Source organism: Lissotriton helveticus, chromosome 2_1, assembly GCF_964261635.1.
Source record: "Lissotriton helveticus chromosome 2_1, aLisHel1.1, whole genome shotgun sequence".
NCBI classification, from domain to species: domain Eukaryota; kingdom Metazoa; phylum Chordata; class Amphibia; order Caudata; family Salamandridae; genus Lissotriton; species Lissotriton helveticus.
Genome location: NC_136059.1, coordinates 97,176,734 through 97,203,332, shown reverse-complemented (window position 1 = coordinate 97,203,332; position 26,599 = coordinate 97,176,734). Strand labels below are relative to the sequence as shown.

Genomic DNA, 26,599 nt, shown 5'->3' with positions numbered 1-26,599 from the left:
TAAGGACTTAAGTAAATTAAATATGCCAGTGGGGCATTAACCAATATTACCATGTTTATAAGAGAGAGCACAAGCACTTACACACTGGTCAGCAGTGATAAACTGCACAGTCGAGGTCAGAAAAGTGCTAAGAGTTATGCTCTGTTAAAGATTGTGACTTTTGACCCCTGGAGTGAAAAAAAGGAGCATATGACTCCATCGGTGCTTCCTAAATTTACCCGATGTGGACCAGTGTCAAGGGGTCAGTGCAAGGTAAAATTAATGAATTTTTCCGAGGGGGGGAATCACGAGTCCTTGGGACTCATCCCCTAGTCAGCACAACTTCCATGTCCGAGCCCCAAAAACAAAAACCAGACTCCTGGACCCCAAACACAGGAGCAGGGGAGGCCCAGCCAAATACTGCCGGCGGGAGCTTGAGACAATTTGCTTTGCTTTCAGCTACCCACACTGCCCCCAACATGGGATATGCCTTGGGGTGGGACCATGCACCTCTGAAAGAAAAAGAAAGAAGAAAAAAGGCTGAGCAGCGCAAGGCCGCATGCATAGAAAGAATGTGGCCAAAGCCACTAATAAAATACAGGGGCGGCTGGTAACATTTGAAAGTGGGCGTAAATTGACTTGCATACTGCACCTTTGCGAGGGAGGCCAAACCACCATAAGGGAGGATTCGGGGCTTGGGGATTTCCCCGAGAAAATGTTGAAAAAAAATTAAGAAAATTTTTGTATTTTCAAGCAAATTTGAGTAAGCAGCAAGGTTAATAAAGCAATTGTGAAAGTGCAGTTATTACATTAATAAAGAGAGGTCATAACATAGGTAGCTGCTTATTCAGTACAACCACAGAGCTTCATAACAGACTTCGAGATACAATGCATTTCTGAGTACCTCGCTCACAGATGTTTTTTATTTAACAAACAACTAAACTGGTCACAAAGTAGGAGCATTCAACATTTTTTACTTTTTGTACATGAAATCAGTATGTCTCTCTTTAAGAGCAGCAAACTTGTCAATAACTTTAATGTTAAAGTCCGGGATTTTTTGAACTAGCTTGCTCTCTACAGATAGCATTGCCAAAGTATTGAGTCTTTCCTCGAGCATGGTGTTACTCAGGAATGTCTTAATCCTCTTTAAGGCTGAAAAACATTGTTCAGACTCGGATGTCATAGAAGTGGTAATGACAATTTTTAGTAAAGTCACTGTCTCTGTAAGTGACTTTTCCATATGAAGTTTATGTATTAAAGCCAGCAAAGTCAAAGCACTTGTGGCCTTCCGGTACACAGGCATTGCGTACAGTACAGTCAACTCCGTTCTCAGCTGCTCTTTTATGAGCATAGGATAAGCTTCCACAGCCTCATTCAGAGCACGCTCCGGGAAGGATTTATCATATTTTGCAAACTCTTCACTTTGCAATAATGTGGCACTCGCCAAATGTTTAGTGAAAGAAAAACGTTCTTGTGCATGCACAATTACAATGTCACATATCTCCTTTGCAATTCGGACCATAATGGTGTTGTTTTTCCCGCCGTTTGAAAAAGTAGAATGCTCTGGCAGTTTGCAGTCTAAATTGTCAGCCCCATCTCTCACTTTGCTTATGCTTTGTACAAACATAGTGGTACATTCTTTCACTTTGACAGTATCCATCTCTCGTGCTTGTAACTGATTGTATAACAGGTCGACAGCAACCATTATATCATGAAATAAAAACAGTAAGAACTGAAACTCTCTATCTTGTAGTGTTCTAGCAAAGACACGGGCTTCAGTCTTACTTTGGTAATCAAACTCATCATTGGCTTCTATGTCGGCAAAACATTCCTCAAGGTCCTCCCTATGTTCATAGATTAGGTTAACTGTACGGATGTTAAAGTTCCAACGAGTTGAGGATCCCCTTGGAACGCTTTTGTTCACAATCTCATCAAATGCTTCCGTTCTTTGGGGTGAACGTGTGAAGAATGCGGCCATGCTTCTTACATCCTGAAAGAAAATTCGTGTTTCTCTGATCTTTGATACTGCCTGTTGCATAATAAGATTAAGTTGGTGGGTGTAACAGTGCACATAATGAGCATTAGGGTACACATCTTGAATTCTTTTCTGTACTCCAAGGCCTCCACTCATTACGGACGCACCATCATAGCTTTGTGCGATAAGTTTTTGTTTTTGAGGCAGCTCTGGAAAAATTAAGTTCAGTTCACACAGTATAGATGCAGTAATGGTTTCTGCACTAGAGTCTCTTAAATGTGTGAAACCATAGAACCTCTCCACAACTTCTCCGTCATTGTCAAGGTACCGAAATACTAATACGGACTGTGTTTTAGTGGCCACATCAGTGGTCTCACCAACCTGAATAGCCACAAAGTCCGTGTTTTGCAACTCTTGCACAATATGGCTTCTCATAATTTCAAACATACAGTCAAGTAGTTGATTTTGTATCGTTTTAGAGGTGCCATTAAAGACTGTAGCACTTGCTAAATGGGTTTCCAATTCCTTGTCTATGCTCGCTATTAAATCCACTAGGCCTCTGAAGATCCCAGGTTCTGAGGAACTTTCTGATTCATCATAGCCTTGCAATGCCAGTTCGAAAGCACCACAGAAACGAATGCAATCAATTATTTTGTATAGAATCCGTCTGTTCCTATCAACTGCTTCATTGTGTTTCTGTATTGTTTGGTGGTATGCATCGTTTATCTGGTGCTCAATTGGTGCGTCTTCCCCCAACATTCCCAGTCTCGTCAGGTTTTCCATATGCTTTCTTGTGTATGCATGCTTCTCTATTTCTTCCGACAAATGCTTTAAGTCGGTTATACCTTGATTTGTCCACGAAAACTCACCACCAAACAACAAGCAGGGGAAGCAGAACAGAGAATTTCTTAAAGGGCACCCTGTAAGCCAATCAGCTTTTGTGTACCAGGCTTTTGAGAATGTACATTTGGACATTTTTCCTCTGTCCTGGGAAGTTGTCTGTAGGTTTAGGTCAGGCTGATGAGGTCCCAATTGCTTTAAATGTAGTTTTTCTTCAAGTGGCCGTGCCTGGAATGACCTTGTAATCAGCTCTTGTACTGTATTCATGATGCCGACGCTGGCCGTACCAATATAAACCTGTCAATAATCAAAGAACAATGTATAAGGTGATGTGCAATAATATAAAATTTCAGTACAAATACATATATCTTGTGCAGTATCGCAATCAATCTCCAACAGGTCCCCTTTGCACAAAAAGACTGCTAAAAATACAGCCTTACTGCATGCTGCCTCTCCGTGTGGTTGCTGGAGGCAATGAAACCAACACTGCTTGAGGGCCTTGAGAGTGACCACATACATAGCCCTAACTCCGATGTAAAAAATATAGCATCAGTTTCCTTACCTTTAACACTGGTGTTTGCTGGGACGTAGCCAGGGTAAACAGCAGCAGAGGAGGAGGAGGTTGGGGCCTCTTGTTCTTTGCCGAAAAATTGCCCCAAAATTTGGTAATGTTTCAGGTTGTCAGGCTTTACCAGGTGCTGAAAATAAGATAATTTATTATTGAAACACTAGGGTAATCAAACAAAGACTGTGGGGGAAAAAAACAGAACGCTCCAATTTTTTTCGTGCAGTTTGCATACAGCTCTTAGATGGCACTTAATATCCTAACACACAACAGTGAGCTATTAACTTACAAACTGCAAGTAACAAAGGGATCTCTGACAAAAGCAGTGACTCACTGACCTATTTATATCATGTGCATTTTGTGATCTGCATCAGGTACATGTTATTTGCAGCAGACACATTAACCTTCTGCGCTACCTTTCCACGAGTCAAAACTTCCACTAGACAAAACTCTGATCTCTCTAAGAAGAACATTAACCATCAGCGTTATCATAACATTTTTATTGTCTCTCGTTAAGAGGCCTCTTGCTAAAGCGCTTTGAGAAAAAGGGCAGAATAAAGGGCCATCATATGTTAATGGAACGCTTGAGTGTGCAAATATGACAAGCTGAGTGGACATTACTTAATGCCTTGAGTTACCCCAGGTTGTTTCTGGCCAATAACTTAAGTTGAGGCAGTGCTTCGGAACTTACCTGTGCTTACACAGCAGGTTGTAACTTGCACAACATATTTTGCGAGTACTGGTGACAGGGCAGTGAAGGCATGGAACAGAGCTGCATGTATTTGAAACGCTATATGATTATGCCAAGCTCTTCAGTTAATTGGCTTATGTCATCTGGGTTTTAAGTTTTTATGCTGCTCATCTGCTCATTACCCTGGTGTTGCCTAAAATAGAACACAAGGGAGTAGCCAGATAGAACGCCCCGACTTTGTACCAGGTCGTAATCAAAGTTGCAAAATTTTCCGTTGTGGAAATTAAGCGGAATGTGAAAAAAGTCAAATTGCACCTCTTTATTAACAGAAATTACAGTGTAAGCATTTTGTATTCGTTTTTAAAACAAAATGTGCATTCATGTTCGATGCGTTCACTTTCCTTTTGTGCTCCCCTAATAAGATTTGTACCCTGAAAAAGTGTCAATTACAGAATGTGGCTTAATGGCGCAATCAGCACCGTCTACTGTTGCTGCCAACAGTTGTTTCTTCATACATGGATTCAAAAATTGGATCATATGGGGATTGAGGAATCTTGGTATAGTTAAACTGTATATAAGCAGGATGTAGTCCTAACATCTCCTACAGTCTGTAATGTGCAGGCCAGGCCCTAATTAAAAGAAAATGTAAAATAAATCTTAGAGAAAATGTACAGTCACTCCCTAGTAGTCCCTCCCTATCATGTTGCCCAATTCAATCACTACAAGAAGTACTATCGCTGACTGATTCACCCTCCCGAACCTTCATCCCTTCACCTCCCTGCCTGCTCTCTCCCGCCATACTCTCCCGACCATACTCCCTCGCTGCCTCGTGCGCTCCCATCTCTCTCCCTCGCGTCCCCTGACCTGTGCCAATGGTGCAGCAGGTGTAGTCGGGCCTGGGGCTCTGTGGGCCGGTCAGTCCCACAGCTATGGGTGTGTTTTTATTTCCACTCAGCACGTGAATACGGGGCTCGCATTTTGGCCCATGGCACCCTTGGCCGCGGCCTAGCCGGTGTGCCGGTGTGTCACGTGCCGTAGTTTAAATAAGGAAATGGACCCCTATGTCCTTGTTTAACAGTGGATGGAATATACATAAATTATCCGGGAGCAGCGGGGCCTTTAAGCCTCTGTGTCCCAGTGCCACTGCTATATCAGTGGACGTGGTCGGTACGGCGGCTCTGCCTAGGTAATGGAGGGCCTCATGCTCCGAGGCCTCCAGAGCATAACCCTTATTTGACGTGTCTGTCTTGCTTTGGAAAAGGCCACGAGGGGTTGAGCATAAATGAGACGAGAAATCAGGTTCAGACGGTGTGAGCGTATAGGTGCGGAGAGGGGTGGGGGGGGGGGGGGAAATACACGTGATTTATTGATGAATGGTGGATGTCTGAGAGGCCGGCTGACCCTTCTTGGAAGCCTGGTTTTAATGACAACAGTGCGGTTTACAAAAAGCGTATAATAGTGCTAGAAATCTGGCCTGGCCGCCCCTAGACTAAGACTCCTGCTGCTTCTTTATCAAGCAAGTGATGTAACTTGGTACTGACCTGCCAAAGTAGCTGTTGAAGAGCCAGAAATTAATTACCCTCAACACAGATGAGCGAATCGACCTATAACTACAAAATGCAGACTACACACCCGAACACTGATTTATTGAGACAGTGATCTGTTGAGTTCAAGCTCCGTACTGGAATATATCCGACTCTTCTGCCTCTGTGAAAAGCCATAATACATGTATATTTACAGTGCAAAGGTCGGACTGAATGAAATTACATAGGGGTTACGTAGAGCACCAAGTGTCGAATTACATGCAAAGTCGTAAACTATAACTAGGCCTTTCAGTGTTACGCTCAGGATGGAAAAGCCCCAAAACTCCAAAAATATCAGAACAATCGCACTTGTCTATTTATGTTAATTAGAAGTCATTGAAACTGCCTCATGCGCCAGTGTCATTTTCAGGGTTAGGCTACAATGGTAGAAAGCACCATAGCTGCCGTTACCTCTAACTTATGTACTACAACACTACCAATAACCTACTATCTTTTATTTTCAGTTTCCTTTTCTTGCGATTTAATAGCTGACCTCTGTATCAATTACATGTTTCACTAGGCGTATGCATACTTCTAAAACCACTTGTTGCTGAAGATTAAAAAACAAAAGCTGTTCAAATAGAAATTGAAGATTGATCTGCATTTTTAAATTTATTTTTTACTGGTTATACGCCTCTGGAAATATCCCTGGAACCAGAGTAGCCAAGTTAAAAGTCAAAGTATTGCTGCGCGATGCACTGAAAAGGTATTGGTTTTACTCGGCGGCGAGCCCCACCCAGCAGGCAGCATCCATTAAGCCTTACAGTCCGCACTGGTTGAAGATGCGGTCTGTCAGGCCTTGTTGCGGTGTTCAGAGAGTGTCACACTTGCTGTTGCATACTTCAAGTATGGGAGTGTCAACTCCGAACTCAATGCAACTGTAATTGTGACACTGATACTTCTCTGGGAACTCTGGGATGCCTCCTCACCTCTAGGGGAGTAGAAGGCCTTCTAAGCAGGGGTTAGACTGTGCTCATTTAACGGCGCGCTTTAAAATATAAACATTGTAAAAGGAGTAAATTACTCCTTTACAATTTTTATATTTTAATTTATGCAGTGTTATGCGTGGCGCATGCTCCAAGTTATTGGAGCGCGTCGTTCCGACTAGCAATGTTTGTCATAATTGCGAATTTCCAACTTTTACTTCAGGATCTAGTATCTACGTCACGTGTGTACGAATCAGACACACCACAAGATGACGACACGAGCAGCAGGCAGGTGAGCCACCAGGAGACTACTGTCCAGTTAGCACTGCAGAGCAGACAGACAGTTATGTGCGGCAGACACTGACAGCAGTACTACACGAGGTCTAATGTGTGCGGTGACGTGAGGGAGTCGGCCTGCTGCGCGTGCCTGGACATCACAGACAGCCAGCGTCCCGAAATGGCCAATTACTACTGCATGGCTTCCAATGAAGTCACACAGTGATTGGCCCAATGAAGTCACACAGTGATTGGCCCACACGGGGCACCCAATAATGGATTGTCTGCCGGGTGGACCAACCAATCCTGGCACTGCATGCAGTGCCAGGATTGGCATGGGGGGGCACAGTTACTCCCCGCCCACATCCGACCAGGGGGGTGCAGTCCTGGCTGCTGTATGAAGCAGCACCCTTGGGTCCCTCGTAAGGGGAAGGTACTGTGCGCGGATGTTCAGGCTGGTCATAGCTCAAAAATGCACATGCGCACTACTGCTGCTGAGTCTGGACTGTCAAGCTGCCACAGCCAAGCCCCACCCCCTGGCACACTCAGGATTGAGTCGGGCATGTCCCGGTACTACTAGCAGCCGCTGAGCGTATAATATTCAGCGAGACGTGAGAAGCATTGCCAATTATTTATGTAGAGTGCTGGACAGTGGGTCCATGTGACTTAGTGAGGCTACGCCGCAATGGACGCACCACGCCCAATATAATAGCCACAGCTTGCAGGCAGAGATTGTCCCATTAGGTCTAGAGAGAGGCTGATCTGCATATTTTCCTGCCTTTTGTGATTTCCTGAGAAAAGCAGGGGCACCACCAGCATGCTTACGGAAGTGCTTGAGAGCTGCAAAGCAGCCGCACACCTTTGGTTAACTTTAGCAAAGAGACCCTATGTTTCCGGGGTCATATAATCTATGACCTCCAGGCTTTTTAACAATACATTTTAAAGCCTTTCCAAGTCGGAGTTTTGTTCTCCCAACTGAGTGCAGTGTCCTCTAGAGGATGGAGTTTTGTTCTCCCAACTGAGTGCAGTGTCCTCTAGAGGATGATTTTATGGCTGTATTTTCTGGGCTTACAAGTGTATCACTAAGACTTGGACCCATGTTATATGCTTTGATACTATATTATTGATAGGACTTGATAAAAATCACAATACCTTAATAATAATAATAAATAATAATAATAATGATTTCATTTAAATATGGTTATGGATTTCAATAACATGGGGTTTTTTAACAAGTGGTTACTGCTCTTTTAATTTGGTGACTTCACAAAGCTAATAGGTTTTGCTTATATTATTGTTGTAATGATCCCTTGACAAAGTCAACAAGCATTTACAATGCAATGGTCTCGGCAATATTATTGGTAGAGCTATTAGTATTGCTCATTATTTTTTTTTTTGTATCCCTAAATAAATGGCATTGTTATTTCTATTGGCATATACACAGCTTCCCGCATGCGGCCATCTTCTGCGCACACTAGATGTATTCGAAGCCCTCACCGGTTGCCCCCACGGCCTGCCCTGCCCCCATGGACCCCAGGCCCCCCGCGGTCAGAGTCGTTGTCAGCCGATGGGCCTCTTCTGGCCGCTGAAGCCGCTTCCCCTGCCCCATTATCAGCTCTTCGCGCCGCACCCTCTGGCTGTGCGGGGACAAAAGGGACTGAAAGAGCCCCCACCCGCCCCAGGGGGCAGCCACTTACCCTGATAGCGGGGCACTTACTGGGCAATAGTATCTGCGTCCCCGCGAAGGGGAGGGGGCTCACCCGGATTTATGGCAGATACGCGCATGCAGCCTGCCCAATGGGACATAATAGTACCCAAGCTTTGGCGCATTTTTTATAGAACGCGAACTCGACCCGAAGGTATTGGACAGCTTTCCATGAGCACCGGGTTCGTTAAACATGGACACATTCTATTTTGGGATGCAGGAGGAGATAAGTGATTTGCCCAGAATCACAAGATGTTGAGACAACGAGACTTGAACCTGGTTTCCAAAGCTCCAAATGCTGCTGCTCTGGCCCTTTAGCCACACCCACATGTCACTAGGACCTACCGCACAGGCCATCTCGATATGGGAGGAGACATTTTCACGTTCGCATCCTGCCCTACTTGCTACGAAAACGTAACCTCCCTGCCCATGAGAATGTGTAAACATGGTGTGGTTCTCTTATACAGCACCCCAATGCCCTCGAGCGAAGTTGGCGCTCCATAAGGAGAGGGGTTGGCCTAACGGCTAAGGCGCTCGACCTGGGGAACTCTGTTCGAGTCTCGGTAACGACGCCAATAACCCCCTGTGATTCTGGGCAAATCACTTAATCTCCCCGTGCCTTAAAAAAAAAAAAAAAAAAAAGAAATTGTCCTCATGTAACGTAACTGGTGCTATGTAAAGCGCTCTGATTCGGTTCTAGTTCGCGCTATATAAAACTCTGCAAAAAAAAAAAATAATAAATAACGCTGCAATATACAACTAGGCAGTGTACTCAGGATATTGCCCCCAAATAAACAAGTCAATTTGGATAAGGAGTGTTGATATTGCCCCACAAATCTAGAACTTCTTCTGAGTTATACTGATGCTGCCTACCGTAGTACATGTTAATACTGCCCATTCAAAAACTGGCAGCTCTGCCGATAAGTGTGCCCCATTTCAAGGGTACAGTACAGAACACGGACAGCAAGAGCTATCGGTAATAATGTGCAGGTCAAGGGTCATCAAGAGAGAACAACGTGTTTTTGAAAGAAGAAATTTTCAAAAATGTAAATTAGGAGACTCGGACAAAGCGACGGAAATTGTCTAACTCTTTAATAACCCGCGTGCCTCGATGGAAGCACACATTCCAAAAGAAACCCCGAGTGATACGAATCTCAGCTCACAGTCTTTCCCCAAGTTCAGTTCAAAAATAAGTTTAAGATAAAGAATTACATTAAGGCCCCCCAAGTTCATACCTTCCACAAATTCAAATCCACACTCGTGTATCTACTCCTAAAATAGAAGAGAAGAAACTGACAACTGCCACAAAGAGGACTCAAAACTCCTGATACGTGCTGAAGCACCAAATCCAAAGCAAAACGTCCCAAACTCAAGTCTGTATATAAAATTGCAAAGCACAAATGCACATCTTTGCCTAAATGACGCATCCCATGTTTACATCCTCACTAAAGCCGCAATGCTTTGCCAACATGTGGACCTAGAGCAGCACATTCTATTCGCATACAACACCTGAAGAAACATTCAAACTCAACCCTGCCCCAAAGAATGCCGAACGGTCACATCGGCCCAAATCAAAACATATCAATCTCGCATCTGCCCTAGGAAACTGCTTATCACAGCACAACCATAGCTCGCATTTGCGTCTAAAGCTGTACATACAGAGCAGGGCTGATTTACAGTAGCACATTCAAGCACACATCTGCACTTAAAGCAGCATGTCCCCATTTCACATCTTCCCCAATTAAGCGCGGGACAACCTACAATCTCCCCATAAAAGCATTGTCCAATCTCACGAGTACACTGAAGCGGCACATGCCATAGTAATATATCGAAGAAAAACACCCCAAGATGACACCTGCCCGAGGACGCAGTACAACCAAAGCACGCGGAATGCATCTACAGCGGCACATTCCAATCTCACCACTGAATAATGCAGCACATCTGCACCTCAAGCACTACACCCGAAGATCACATCTGCACCTAAATCAATACACCAGAAACTCACATCGCATCTCAAGCAACAAAACCCAAGCTCACATCTACAACACAATACACCCTAAAGTCGCAACTGTGCCTCTAGGAACAGACCGCAGGCTCATCCCTGCAATTAAGTATCACATCCAACACTCATATCTGCTCACGAAACACACCCCAAACTAAAATCTGCAAGAAAGCCCATACTTAACAAATGTATAGGTGTAGTATAGTAGCACATTTCGAGTCCGCGTCTGCATCTAAGCTCACGTCTCCCACAGCAAAACAACTGTTGTTTCAAATACGCCCAATCTGTCAGCCATAAAACAATTTTGCCCCCAAAGCATGCCCCGTTATAGTCCCCTTTTAACAAACATTTCTTCGAGCAGACCAAAGAATGGAGGAAAACGAGAAAGAGAAAGATTATAGGAACGAAAGAGGAGGAAACACAAAGGAGGAAAGAGAGAGAGAGCGAGAGAAGAAGGAACACCAGGTGCCCAACAGAGGGAGGGGATTAGCGATACACAGAGACCAAGAAACGGAGAAAAACGAGAGAAAGAGGAAGATAAGAACGAAAGAGGAGGAGGAAACACACAGGAAGAAAGAGAGGAAGGAGATAGATAGAGAATGAGGAAGATTAGAAGAAGGAGAAGGAATAAAGAGAGAGAGAGGGGTGGGTGAAAGGTCGCAGAGTGACAAGCACCTGACGAGTAGAGAGCGGGAGAAGAAATTTGACAGCAGTGAAAGGAAAGAAGTTCAGAGGAACAGACGAGCTGCAGGGAAGGACAGAGAGAGAGAAGGACAGAGAGAGAAGGACAGAGACACTGACTAAGAGAGATGCGAAGGGTAAGGAAGGGAGTAAAGAAAGAGAGGGGGGCTTCAGAGAGGGAAAGAGACCTCCAGAGAGAGAGGGAGAGAGAAGAGGAGCCAGAGAAGGAAAGAGCCCCCCCCCCGCCGAGAGAGGAAGATGAGGGACAGACGAGGCGCAGCGAAGGCCGAGGGCCGCTACCTCTCCCGTTGACCTGCACTGAGGACGAACACAGCGGCGGCCCCGCCTCAGCCTTTTCTACCCCCTGGGGGGGCTCCAAACACGCCCCTCCCGCGGCACTTTTATCACTTCTCAACTTCACAACATGTGCAAGCCTGGCCCCCTGCAGCGCCCATGGGCGGTACAGGACACCACTTATTCAGGGGGACCACGAGGACATCTCCTTCTCCCGGGGGGCCGCAGAGTCCGTGTCCTGACCGCAAAAAAACACTAGAACCGTCATACCCATCTCCTGTAGTACCACAGCATCTGCATCCTGTAGTATAATGAAGCCATTAGTACAGTGGTGTTCATACCCTGTAGGGCCACAGCATCCGTATCCTGTAGTATAATGAAGCCATTAGTATAATAATACCAATCTCCTGTAGTACCACAGCATCCATATCTTTTAGCACAATGAAACCGCTAGCACAATAATATCCACAACTTGTAGTACAACAGCATCCGTATACTGTAACACAATGAACTGCCCCACAGTGCTAGAGCGTAGCAGGAGAGCTGCGGGCGGAGGGGGGAGGGGAGGGGACCGGGACGAAGAAGGACTGCGGGCGGAGGGAGGGGGGGGGGAAGAGCAGGACGGAAGGAGCTGCGGGCGGAGGGGAGGGGGACCGGGACGAAGAAGGACTGCGGGCGGAGGGAGGGGGGAAGAGCAGGACGGAAGGAGCTGCGGGCTGAGGGGAGCGGGACCGGGACGAAGAAGGACTGCGGGCGGAGGGAGGGGGGGGGGGGGGAAGAGCAGGACGGAAGGAGCTGCGGGGGGAGGGCAAAGCTGGACAAAGGAAATCGGAGGGAAGGGGGGACGAGCAGAGCAGCTCTAGAAACCACCACCTTCTTTCTCCGAGGCAAAGCAGAAATGCCTCGGAGAAAGCATGGTAATTTTCGCATTCGGGGCGTGTGTTTTGCGCCCTGAGTGACAGACGACGTCACAGGGCTAAAGAATGCAAAAAATCACGCCCCCGAATCCGAAAAAGACGGAGCTTCTTTGGAGGGACGGCTCTCTCCTCCAATGGCTGGCCTCTATTTAGGAAGCCAGCCAATGGAGGAGAGACAAAAAGAGAGGCGGGGCTAAAGCAGCCACTCTAAGAAACCTTAATTCTCTGACTTCCGGTCTTCGACCGGATATTACCGAGACCTAAAAAGGTATTAAATATTGGTGTGGTGACCTTTGATAAAGCCTTATATTACTGTTGGAATGCCCTTTGATAAGGCTAATAAGCCTGCTTAATTCAATCGGTCTGATGTATATATTTGTAAATTAATCCATCGTCTATAGCAATGCGTGTCCACAATAAATGTACTTTTTCCAAAGAAGACGCACTGACTGGACAATGATTTATTGAGTATTAATATTGCATGCCAGTAATTGGCGATTACTAGCCCCCAACACCTTCCCTGAGTAGACCTTGGACTGGTCTGTTTTGGTATCCCGAGACAATCAAGTGCTACATGGAGTGCTTATTTATTTAGGCAATTTGTAGAGCACACAAATACCCTTGAGTGTCTCGGCGCTATGGACTATTTAGAGGACGAACCAGTGGCGGAAGCTTATGGATTAAAAAGACACGTCTTTATGAGTTTCCTGAGGATTGACATGTTTTGATGTGCATGGGAAGAGTGTTCCATAGTTTAGCAGTAGCAACGACTAATCTTCTGTCACCCCAGGAGTTATTTGTGCGAGGGACCTTCAGAAGGTTAGCAGTTAGTGAGCGCAAGGGTCTTTTGGGAGTGTAGACAAAACGCCTTCTTCTGGAAATAAGGGTGCTTTGTTCCCAGTAAGGAGAATTTGTGCACCTATTACTTGTGCAGGCCTCACATCCTCCACAACTAACAACTGCAACAGGAAACAATTTAGCACAGAGGAAGAAAATCAGTAGAAACTAGCCTGATATTATGAGAGAGACCCAGCCCTTTTCTCAATGATGGCAATGACTTAAGCCTCCATGGCCTGGTTGATGAATATTTAAAACAACTGTTGAAGGAGATGGCTCTGTGTCTACTGGAGAGTAGAGCAAGTTAATGTATATCCCTCATGGACCGACCGGTTATGTAATTTGGAATATGGTTTTGAATCCTCTTTGCTCAAGCTCACCTTTTCTGATTCATAAGCTTTGTTACATATTTAATGAGGTTTAAGCATCAATTGTAGCTTAACTTATGCCAGCCAACATGTTTTTAAAACGCTCCATGTTATTTTGAGAACACAATTGCAAAGTTTTTAAAACTCAGCAACACCTCAGACTATATTCAATAATATCAAATAATTTACAACCTTTTAACAAGCAAGAACATCCTTAGAAAATCTCTTAAAAGTAGCTGCACTTTTAAATAAAAAGTACCAACTTATTTCACCTTTGTAAGAAATAAGCTAAACGATTCTGAGAACTATAAAATGTATTATGGGGATTGTGCAAACATTACACAAATTGAATATAATTGGGATAGTTTTTTTTTCTTAAATTGATGAAGCGGAAGTGCAGCCTTGGGGTTAGCAAAAATTTGCAGATGTTGCATTTCGGTGGGGAATTTTGATTTTATTGCATTTAGAGATTACATAAACCTTTTGAGAATGTTATGCTTTTTATGGACTTATCAAAATGTATAATATGCAACACACATGAAAAAAGATAGTAGTGAACAATAAGAGGCCATATCTGGCCAAGTTTGATAGAAAGTTACCTACTTAACTAAAATGTCAACCAAATTTGCTTTTGAAATAGAGGAACCGAACAAAAGGTTAGCAGCATTACTGTTGTACTTGTAAGACATTCAAAGACACTTTCTAGGACATGAGTTAGATTATATTGGCTCTTATTGGCACTTACTGGATACAATCTTGGACTGTGTCCTACAGAACATGACTGAGTCATGCAGGAAGTCCAAGATCATGCACATTGAGTTTTATTCCATACATTTTGATTGTTCCTTTCTGATAATCTTATTTGCATAAGGAGTTGCAAGGAACAGCTAATACACCTTCCAGAAGAACGGAATGAATATCATTGTCAATGTAACTTGATTTTTTTCCTTTTTTGTCTTCCTAGATGACCCAGTAAGCCCAGAGATAATTGTCCCAGCAAACATCACAGACGGCAGTTCCATAACTCTAAACTGTATCACTCCATATTTCTGTCCCGACAACAGTACATCGCTGCAGTGGACGCATGGTGTTCCAGAGGGGGCTTTCATTTCTACGGAAATACAGCTGTATACATCAGCTGTTTTGACTCGACAAAGTTTGCACACCACTGTGTCATGGCGGGATAACCAGAAAACACTCCGATGCGAAGTATCTGTTGGAAACAGTCGGGCAGTGATGGATGCGACGCTCAATGTTAAACGTGAGTACTCATGGGCATCAACACACCAAAAGGCAGTGGGCAATGGGAGAGAGAACACATCCTTAGATCATCTTGGTGACATCATAAGGTTTAGACCTCTAGATACTCTATGGAGCCCTATTTGCTGCAGATTTGCTAGAGAAAGGATTGGAAACTACAGAAAGTCAAAAAGGTTCCAATAGTTCTTTTTAACTCTTACCAGTAGCAGGGAGTGGAGCCACAGAGGTACCAAGAGGGAAGCCAGTGGAAGCAGCTCTTAAGTCACGTACATTTAGGTTTTCTTCCGTCTAGGTTCTACTCCAAGGGATCTATGAATAGACAAAGAAAGTTACAAATCCTGAACAATTGAGCACCATCGTTTTATAGGTATTTAGAAAAGGTCAGAGACTGGGTGAAATATAGTAGGAGTCTATATACCGCAGACGCTCATCAGGAGAATCCTCACAGTTAAAAGATGAACTTCGAGTAACTGAAATTACCACTATCTACTAGTTCCTTCATATGAATTGCACTGGACTTTTTTTTACTTTTTTCTAACATTGACCAGGTGTGTTTCTTATTCCTCCATTACATCTGTTTGGTCTATGTTGGCAGGTTTTACCATTGTATGCAATTGGTATGCCTTTTTCCTAATAGTGTCTGCATAATGCTAGACCTCAGGATAGTCCTGCGGGACTACTAGGCTTTTAGCAAGTGCCATCTAAAAAATATATTTTTTGCTCTCCGATTTCTCATCTGCAAGTCCAACAGATCTTTGCCTGCTGGGGTTGACTAGATAAAACTGGACTGAGCATAGAGAACAGCACTGACAGGAAGCAGGTACTCAACGGTGAGCTCATAAATCAGTTGAGGCCGAGAGGTTCCTGTAGTAGGGTGGAGTTTAAGCAGCATTTTGAAAAAAGATCTGGGGCTCATGCAACCAATTGTTAATGACCCACAAAATGTTTTTTTAATATATTTTTGAAACTTCCCATATTAGAGATTTTGCAGCCAAATTTGCAGTGTGTAAAAGGACGAAAAAAATTGGACAGGAGTACTTATTTATGTACCCAAAAATGCCTTTATAAATAGACCGCATTTAATCCAACCTGGTATATAACACCTAAAACAACCCATTACAAAGAAGGGTTTGCAGCAATAAACACTTAGGCTGTCAAAATTCACATAACATAAAATGTGTATTTGTAAAGCGCATGTTCACCTAGAGGTCACTTGCCGCTGAATAACAGATGTTCATTGTTACCCAACTCATTGGTACTCATTTTATCGACCACAAATGGATGAAAGGCTGAGTGGACCCGCCGGGATTTGAACCTGTGACCATGAGATCAAACACAGACCCCTGTAATAGACGCATTAGTTCACTGAGCCACCAGACCCGGCTCAGTGGACAAATAGCTCATGTAGAAACAACACTCCGAGGAAAAGTCAATGCTGAAATAAGCTGAAAACAAGCATTTACAATGCAATGGTCTCGGCATCATTAAAGGTAGAGCTATTGGCATTGCTCATGACATTTCTTTAAATCATAAATAAATGGCATTGTCATTTACATTGCCAATACACACCACTCTGCACTCAACAGCACACTCACTCTGCGCCTGCACACACTGACTCTGCACACTCACTCTGCGCCTGCAGACACTGACTCTGCACACTCACTCTGCGCCTGCACACACTGACTCTGCACACTCACTCTGCGCCTGCACACACTGACTCTGCACACTCACTCTGCGCCTGCACACACTCACTCTGCACTCACTGCTCTGCGCACACACTCTGCGCCTGCACACACTCACTCTGCACTCACTGCTCTGCGCACACACTCTGCGCCTGCACACACTCACTCTGCACTCACTGCTCTGCGCACACACTCTGCGCCTGCACACACTCACTGCTCTGCGCACACACTCTGCGCCTGCACACACTCACTCTGCACTCACTGCTCTGCGCACACACTCTGCGCCTGCACACACTCACTCTGCACTCACTGCTCTGCGCACACACTCTGCACCTGCACTCACTGCTCTGCGCACACACTCTGCACCTGCACTCACTGCTCTGCGCACACACTCTGTACCTGCACTCACTGCTCTGCGCACACACTGCCCCTGCGCCCTCACTGCTCTGCCCCTGCGCCCTCACTGCTCTGCCCCAACCCTGCGCACTCACAACCCTGCGCACTCACAACCCTGCGCACTCACAACCCTGCGCACTCACAACCCTGCGCACTCACAACCCTGCGCACTCACAACCCTGCGCACTCACAACCCTGCGCACTCACAACCCTGCGCACTCACAAAGGGATGAAGTGAGCGCCGTTCTACTGGGCAGACCTGGGGTCGGGTGTGAGATTCTATAGCAAAGTATTTAGAAAGGAGGAAACACACGATTTAAAGCGTAGTTAATAAAATGGGGAATCAAATGCAGAGGAGCAGGCAAAATGGCAGTATTATTCACCTGTGCCTGACCTGGTGGGAGAAGAGAGCAAATGTCCTCCTGGGTGATCAGTTGCAGACTTGGTTGGAATGCCCCCGGCCCTCCTGAATGCTCGCTTCCAGGCCTAGCAGCTTTCATCCAGATTCTCACAACATGACCGCGCGGGAGATTCTGTCACACGTGTAGACCAAACCTGCTGCCGCAGCGGGAGCACATTGTTCTCGGACAAGTGGAACAGCTGGCGGTTGGGCAACAGGCACAGCAGTGGCCTTTTATTTCGGTTTTAAACGTCTGAGGTTCTCACAGCAGCAGTCCTGTAACTCCTGAACCGAAAACCTCCTCCCTCGCAAACATCTTTAAGAGATTGCTTCTAATTTAACCCCTTCGACGCTCATGACGAGCTGGGCTCGTCATGCAGTAGCCTCCCAGCACGCTCATGACGAGCCCAGCTCGTCATGAATAATGGGTTTTTGTAAATCCCAGCGCAGCAGCAGAATATGATGAGCTTCCAAGTGGTTAAACCAGTCAAAGAGCATAATAAGCAATGCGGCATTAAAAGAGCAGCTGGAGCTTCACAAATTAAACAAAATACAATGGTGCCTGAAAAGTAACAATATGAAACAAATAAAAAAAAAAAAAGTCGAGGGGCATAAAAAAAAAAAAAAAATAGTCATTGTGCCCAAGACTTCTTTCCAAAATGAAAAAAAAAAAAAAAAACCTAAGCTACATACACACAGGTCAATAAACGCTGGTAAGACAGCTCCGTGGGTTAATACATGAAATGAGGAAATCAAAGAGCAGAATTCGAATTCGGATCGGTGGCCTGATTAAAAAGAGCGTACTGCGTCTGATGGGTAAAATCACTCTTCTGAATCAATAAAGCGCCTGCCAAGAAAACTGCATCAAAAAGATATTTGGTAGCGCTCACTGTCATTAACGAAACTGTTAACTCGTATATATGGTATAAAGAAAATGTAGAAATACACTTAATTTCTGTAACCAAGCCCTACTTGAGCATTTACGTTCATAAATAACTAGCCATGTACAGATAAACTTACCAATGACCAAATTATTGGTGGGCACGCAGTTTTAAACATACTGGACATATTAAAGTGTAACGTATGGGGACTCGGTACTCAATCACGTGCTCACTCAGCTCGTGTTGATGTTCTTTACAGAGGAGCGGGCGTGCACGCCTGTCACACACTCCAGCACACCCCATGCACAGCCTATGCAGCAGGGCCCCTCCCTGTAGAGGGAAGGCCGCCTGTCCAGCAGGGTGGCACTGGGGCCACTGTGCGGTGACGCAGTCGGAGGCTGAGGATCACCGACAAAGACACGCAGAGCTCCGAGTCTGCCTGCTGCCGAGACAGACCCGAAGAGCCCGGCGAGTTGAAGGGGGGGGGGGGGGGGGGGGGGGGCAGGGGGTTGGTGAGTGAGGGGGGGGGGGAGAAGAGGGTGCCTGTGCATTTGTGTGTCTGCGCACAGGAAGTGACTTCAATGGTTTCCTGCCAAAACCATAAGAAGAAGCCAAGCAAGAGGACTTAACTTTCCCATGATCTGTCTGCACACCCTGTTAAGTATAATACTCAGAATACAAGTAGAAGTTCTGAAAGTATTTATTGTCAGAGACAACACACCGCAGCAAGCGCAAACATCGCAGCATAATCTCCACTCAATAAACTGTCAACTGTCAAACCAAGGAACCCTCAGCTGTCAACATTCCAGCTGGTTTAACCAATTACGCGCTGGGGACAAGCTCGTGCTGATAAGGGTAAGGGAAAGAGAAAAGGGTTACGACACAACACATCTCCTTCCCTAAAGAGGAAGGAATTTAGAAACGTGCTGCAAAACCAGAGTAGTTCACAGCACGGTGCTACTCGCAAAAATAGTCATCCTGTTTGTTGGGTTTACTCAGAACTCTGCCAACACTGCTAGTGCTGGCTTTAACAGCTTCAGAATTGTTCATAGTTGCACTGGCCAGTGCTATAGAAGTTCCATCTTTGCTTTGTGAAGGTTCTCCAGTCTCTTCATGCATGTAGACGCTTCCCGCACCTTCAAACTCATTTCTCACTTGTTCATTTCCAGAGGCATAGCTCTCACTCGTGTCCTGGGATCTTACCGAGGCATCCGTGCCGAAGTCCTCACGCTCTCCAATAGATTCGATGTTTTCCAGGTCATGTTCACCCAGGTTGTCCTGAGCTGTAGAATATGCACCATTGCCATCTTGTATTTCACAAGTAGTGGTGCAGATATAAGTGTCAGGTGTCGTCACAAAGACAGAAGAGTTTAAGTCTCTGTGTTCTCCAATGTTTTCTTTGAGTTCAAGTCCAGTTCCTTCTCCGCTAACCTTGCTACTTGTAGACCTGGATATGATATCTCCTTCACCTCCAGAATACTCACTTCCTTTACACAACCATCCATAGATGCTCAGTTTCCTGACATTTTCCTCCTTCTCCACACGTTTATCCAGATTTGTTTTCTTAGGAATGACGTCCTTTTGTTTGCAAACAAAAATTGATGAGGCATGCCAAATCTTCCCATCGCTAAGGAGTACAGAGTTATTAAATACTTTTTCTACTATTAGGGGGATCTGTGAACCTATTTTGTCTCTTCCCTTGTTGTCCATTATTTTTCCCCTCTCACTTTGTCTCCTTCCTTTATTTTTGATTCTTTTAACTTATGATTACTGTCGCAATCCTCCTTATACCGACTTTGTGCTATTTGAATTCTTCCACTGACTGATTCAGCCGACCATTCTGTTCTCATAGCCATCCTGGACCGCCCGATATTGTTCCTGGAAATAGGAGTTCTTCCCCTCATTATTTCGAATGGGCTTGCCTGGGCATTCTCTTCCGGTGTTATTCTGTATTTCCATATCATTTTGTTGACTTCCTTCTTCCAACATGGTCCTTTTTTGTTGAATGGTTTTTTTTATTACCCTTTTTACCTGTTCCCCGGCACTCTTGCCATCTGTCCGATAAATAGGTGTAGGTAATTCTGTTTCGCTCCATGAATTTTTTAAAGATGTCTGATTTGAATTGCCTTGCGCTATTACTGGCTATAGTTATTGGTATACCCTCACTCGTGAATATACGGTCCATGAAATTGACCACATCGATTGAATTCATCCTCCTTCTAATCTTTATTACTGGCCACTTCGAGAAATGATCCACTAGGACCAAAATGTTCACTTGTTCCTCATTATATGGTATGGGTCCTATAATATCGATTTCGACACCCTTCCACGGCACATTTGAGCCATTTAACGGTTGGAGAGGTAGTTTGTGATTTACCTGAGTTTTGACCTCGTCCTGTTGCAATACAAGTACAGGTTCAGTTCTGTTGGGGTCAAGGGTGATTCCAAGTTTACCCTGGTCTGCCCATCCAAGCACTGATGGGCCCATTGCAGCTATATATAACTTACTTCTTGTTACTCTTTCCTTGAATCCAAAATGTAGTTCCTAAAAGCCATTAGTTCAATTGTTTTTCCTGTGAACGTTTTCAGGGTTATATCTGGTTTTTCCATGTGCCCTCCAAGTTTCCTCTTGAATTTCTCTCTCCACACATCCTTGTTGATTATGGTGCAGGGTGACCCGGAGTCCGCCACTATTTCTATGTTCACACCCCCTATTTCCACTATGCACGTGGGCTTTTGCTTGCTAACCTTTCCTTTTTCCTCTCCTGCACTTACTTCCGTCACGTTTAATACACATAGGTTGTAATCAGAGTCAGACGATTCTTGTTCATCCTCTACATATTTAATCTTCTCCCATTGTTTCCTTTTGCAGGCTTTCTGAAAATGCCCTATTAGGCCACATTTTGTACATTTGTTATTCCTTGCCGGACATTTCCAGTAACTTGCTAGATGTTTGTTGCTATCACAGCGGTAACATTTTATTTGTTCTGTATTTTCCATTTTCTCTCCGACCTTTTGTTCTTCCCTTTCTTTGTACTTATAGTCCGCTACCTTGTTTCTTTTTCCACAAATTTTTGCCACAACACTTGCGTCATCCGTTTTGTTTTTAGTTTCACCGATGACCTCCTTAGCGCATCTTCCAGTCAATTCTGCTTTTTTTTACAATTTCAATGACTTGTTGTAGAGGTTTCTCACCTTTAGCCCATAGCGCATCCTGTATGTTAGGGTTTGCTGCACACATTACAATTTGATCTCTAATTAAATCGTCATGCATGTTCTCAAATTTGCAAGTTAATGCCAAGTTTTTTAGTGCGGCAACATAGTCATCGACACTTTCATCTTTTCCTTGTTTCCTTCTGTAGAATTTATATCTGTGTACAGCTACGCAAATCATAGGTTTGTAGTAACCATCCAAACCTTCAAGGGCCTCATCATACACATTTCTGTCAGCTCCTCCACGTACTTTCTTATTTATATTTTTGTACACATCCAAACCTCCTGCATCTAAACAATGTAACAGTATTTTTTTCTTTTCTTCCTGTTTCATTGGTTCCTCCTCCTTTTCAAATGTTGATATATAATTGCAAAAATATTCTCTCCATGTTTCCCATTTTACTGGAGGTGTACCTGTTCCTTTCAAAAAAGGTTCTGGTGGTTGTAAATTGTAGTTGCTGCTGTTTGCCATGATGTTTTATTTATTTATTCCAACTTATTTTTCTTTAAATACCTTCAATATTTGCTTTATTTTTCTCAAATAAAACTCTTAACTCATGTTTATGTTTGTTTCAAAGTGAAATCCCACTTTGAGTAGTGTGCCTTCTCTATTATTCCTGTTTCTTTAATAGGACTTTGAATTGGCTGAGGCCACTTCCTGGTAGACCGCGTTCTTTTCATGTAGTGCGCGTTAGTTTGTTTTCCATTTGCATTCCTACTAACATTACACCTTTAAGACGGCGTCAATTGCGTCATTTTGCGTGCGCACATTCCCGCCTCTGCGCTGTGTAGATTCCCTCACAGCTCGTTCTCCGACGGAGCCGGCGAAGCTGCTTGATTACTCTTAGTTTCCCGCACCTAGTCAATTTCATCCACACGTGTTTCAGCTGTGTCTGTTTTCCTGCACAGATTGGATTTCCTCACAGCTCATTATTACACAGTCAGTCAGTTCAACTTCACTGCGCTTTCAGCTTCCTCACAACCGCATTCATGCGTTTTCATCTGAGCCCGATTTCTTCTTTAAGGTGCGTCCTCATTTAATTCTTTTTTCATTGTAAGAGATGCAATTCACTTTTAAATGGTTTTTTTCTTTCATTCGTTCATATCATCATTTCATCTTTTATCTTGCTGCTTTTCTTTTAACATTTCACACGCTGCTTTAAAGATTTTCTTACATATATATATACTCCGTTACATTTTTTTTTCTTCTTTCCTCTCTTACCGGAGTTCCTTCATGTGGGTTCATGGTGTGTTGCCTTGGTCCTCGTCGCCAAATTGTTAAGTATAATACTCAGAATACAAGTAGAAGTTCTGAAAGTATTTATTGTCAAAGACAACACACCGCAGCAAGCGCAAACATCGCAGCATAATCTCCACTCAAACTGTCAACTGTCAAACCAAGGAACCCTCAGCCGTCAACATTCCAGCTGGTTTAACCAATTACGCGCTGGGGACAAGCTTGCGCTGATAAGGGTAAGGGAAAGAGAAAAGGGTTAAGACACAACACACCCCCCCACTACCCCCTGGCTTCTCCCGCCTCCCAGGGATAAATAGGCCATGGCTTCACTGCGGACTTACAGTGAACATGTGCAGTGGGCACTCTTGCCTCTTTAAAGTTATTATGCACTTCCAAAACCACAACTTTTGCACCAACATCACCCAGCACCCCATTCACTCAGACAAACTAGACACCTGCTCACACAGACCACCCACGCAACATGCCACATTGGCATCATGCTGCTCAACACCCATTCGCTGACTATACATGCCACACAGATGTGGAACCTACTGCATGACCACACTCAGGACCTGCTCTTCCTCACAACAACCCGACTAAACCCAACCTCCCCATCTGACATTGCTACAGCCAGTCTCACTGGCAACAAGATTAGGCAAGACAGTCGGCACAAGCCCAGAGGCAGAGTCACCATTATACTCAAAGACACCATCACCTGCACGGACACCCCGGGGCCTCCAGCTATATGGAACACCTCATATTCAAGACATGCATCATAAGCAACTTCTCCCTAGAGAGAACCCTCGTATACAGATATTGTTCCGAGTGGATAACAAGTTTTAAATATATAACTTGCAAAATAATTTCTTATATTCTCCAGTGTCCATCAAGGGTATGGTTTTTAAAAGTAACTGCATACGCTGCCTATATTGCAGTTTTCGCTACGAGACCAGTGGAAGCTATAGCAGAGATTACACAGGAGGCTCACTACTTCGGTTCCTTCTTTGGCTATAAATTAAATTTAAATAAGACGCAGACAAACTTAAATGTTCAACCCGAAACAGCCCCAATTTCTATAGGAATTACGTAGAACGGGTACATATCTTGGAGTGTGTCTCAGCTGTCATGATAGTGAGGTTATCGCTCTAAACTATAAGCCACTGCTTAAAAAGGTGGTTGCAAATATGCGTACTTGGCATAGGCTACCCCTCAGAATTATGGGGAGGTGTAATGCAGTAAAAATGAACTTCCTTCCGAAGTTTCTGTACCTGTTTCATACTATTCCATTAAGTGTCCCTGTGTCTTTTTTTAAGCGGCGAGAGGGTACTGTAGGCAGTTCTATATTGGGTTATCGGAGGGTAAGGAGAGCTCTTAGGTATATTAAGCTAACATACGAACAAGGTGGTTTTAACTCCCCGACTTTAAAGTATATTTCTGGGCTGCTTTTGTAAGTCGGATTCAAAGTTTGCTAAAGGGGGCTGGTTCGGGTAGGATTTGGTTTTCATACCAGCTGGCTTGTGGCTCAAACACTGGGGTTTTATTGTATAAGATGGCCGACCCAAACTATCACAAGAGGGTTTGATTTAAGGTAGTTAAGACACATTGCCTATATTTGGCAAGACATATGCAAGGCCTATACACTGCCTGAATAACACGCATATACTATTCTATGGGGAAATCCGAGATTGTCTGAAATATTTAATGATTATGTGGGGAGAGGGTTGCAACATTGTGGTATAAACAGTGGATTGACAAAATGCAGAAAAATGTCATACATTCACCCCAATACAGAGATCTGAACCTAAATCCATTGTCTTTTTGCTCACCATGCCATTCCAGTTTGAACCCATGAAGCAGAGATAGTGAGACTGATTATATATTAATCCCGATAGATGAAGCGCGTGATGGGACACAGAATGACACTTACTCTGAGAATAATGCCAAAGAAAAATGGTTCTCAAATTTTCCAAAATGTAAATGAATTTTGCACAGAATAAGTCAGCAAAATATATCCAATATTTATTTCATGCCAGGTGTAGTTCAATGTGGTACAAAAGGGGGTGGTGATGGACGGAGCACCTGAACCAGTCAAACAGATCTGGGTTTAATCCATCACCGTTCTTTAGCCCACTCTGCTACCCAAGTTCAGACATGGCCATTTGCAAATCAGTCCGATCCTGTGCCTCCTGGGAACAATCCAGCCCGAACTGCCAAGCCATGCCTTCCCTGGACCGGACGGAAACAGGCTTCCGAGGACCGGTTTCTGGCATTTCAGCCGTCTTCAGCCCGGCTTGCTTGAATCCAGTGGCAAAGTGAGCAAGTGACTCACGTCAAGGAAGCCATAAGTTGGCAGGGTATGCTCAGACGTGAGTCCCTTGCTCACTTTGCCACTGGATTCAAGCAAGCCGGGATGAAGACGGCTGAAATGCCAGAAACCGGTCCTCTGAAGCTTGTTTCCGGTCCAGGGAAGGCATGGCTTGGCAGTTCGGGCTGGACTGTTCCCATGAGGCATGTAGTAATGGCATGTTCCTTTAATTAGAATGTGATGTGTGTAATAGGAATGTTGTGGAGCTGCATGTATTATCTTACCTGTAGAATAAAACTTCTACTTATACTTAACAACTACGTCCTCTGTTTCTGTTCATATTGGAATTGGAGTTACTACAAGGCACAGGGTCAGACTGATTTGCATATGGCCATGTCTGAACTGGGGTGGAAGAGTGTGCTAAAGAACGGTGATGGATTAAACCCAGATCAGTTGACTGGGTGTGAGTGTTTGAATGGTTCAGATGCTCCGCCCATCACCACCCCCTTTTGTACCACAGGTGTAGTTCAATGGCACCTATAATCAAGGAACAATGTTAAATTTTATAGCTCATACGGGGCTGGTGAAACAAGTAGTTATCGATGTGCTGAGGGCTCACAGTTAAATGCAGAGCTCGTTGAACATTTTATTAACAACAAAAATTATAAAAAGGTGTTAATTTGATATATCAGTGTAGGTTATTTTACAAAGCTGATTTTTAATTTACAAAGAGTGAAGGCCTGTTCGTCAGTTTTTTTGTAAGTTAGTGACTACCACAGCTGTAAATTGTCTACGACCATGAAGTACATATTAGGTTTATGTCAACGATAACATTTAGAGACAACAGACAGATTGCTAACAATAAACGTTTTGATTTAGCTTATCAACCATTGCTAATGATCCTAACATAAAAGATTTCCATCAATACATTCTTAAGGGTTGTCTATGTATAGTACTGCTCAGAAAATTACTGCATCAGCGAGCAATATACGAATGACTTGCGCTTTCAGTAATACCCTTAATTATGCAAAGAGTCTGGTCAGAGGGAAACGTGTTTACCGAGTGACCAAAGAGGCAGATTAATCAATCTCAGTATTATAATCGAATGATATATACTGATATTTGCCAAAACAGGACACATTTTATTATTTTGTAGGTTCCTAAAGTATTGAACATTATAGGCATGGTGTCATCCCATGTATTAAACGAAGATGGAAAATCGGGCTCTCAAAAGAAAGCCGTTAGCAAGTAACTGAAATCAATGAAACCAGAAATACATTAGTTTACCGGCTTTTGTTAAACTTTCAAAAAAAGATAGACTTACTTGACTTGCTGAAGCAGCGACGCCTTTGCGAGTAGGATTAGAGATTAGTAGATCTAGAAGATACATTTCAAAAAGTCGCGTTAGTTGTTTAAGACTATTATGTAAGCGTGCTACAGTGCCGGCACATCTTAACTGCAATTGTACCTGTTTGTAGTCGAATTTTTCGTTCCTGACAAAACTCTTCTCACGAAGGATCGGCATCCATGTCGTCGATCGTTTTCATGTGGTCCGTCTAAATAGTCCAATGTTTGGAGATCGAAAT

At 44.1% G+C, this 26,599-nt stretch overlaps 2 protein-coding genes across 2 annotated transcripts in view; one reads left to right on the top strand and one right to left on the bottom strand.

Annotated features, from left to right (window-relative positions):
- The window catches only part of LOC144817756 (sialoadhesin-like), a 252,600-nt gene that overhangs the window by 112,691 nt on the left and 113,310 nt on the right, over positions 1-26,599 (top strand). Inside the window, 1 exon segment of the mRNA XM_078674542.1 lies at positions 14,604-14,900. Coding sequence (XP_078530668.1) covers positions 14,604-14,900 — 297 coding nt within the window.
- LOC144817757 (zinc finger MYM-type protein 1-like) lies at positions 873-26,599 on the bottom strand. Its single transcript, XM_078674544.1, has 5 exons — positions 26,482-26,599; positions 26,338-26,390; positions 15,100-15,208; positions 3,357-3,492; positions 873-3,091 (listed from the first exon to the last, which is right to left on the bottom strand). The coding sequence occupies exon 5, from the start codon at positions 3,059-3,061 to the stop codon at positions 953-955; it is 2,109 nt and encodes a 702-aa protein (XP_078530670.1). The 5' UTR covers positions 3,062-3,091; positions 3,357-3,492; positions 15,100-15,208; positions 26,338-26,390; positions 26,482-26,599; the 3' UTR covers positions 873-952.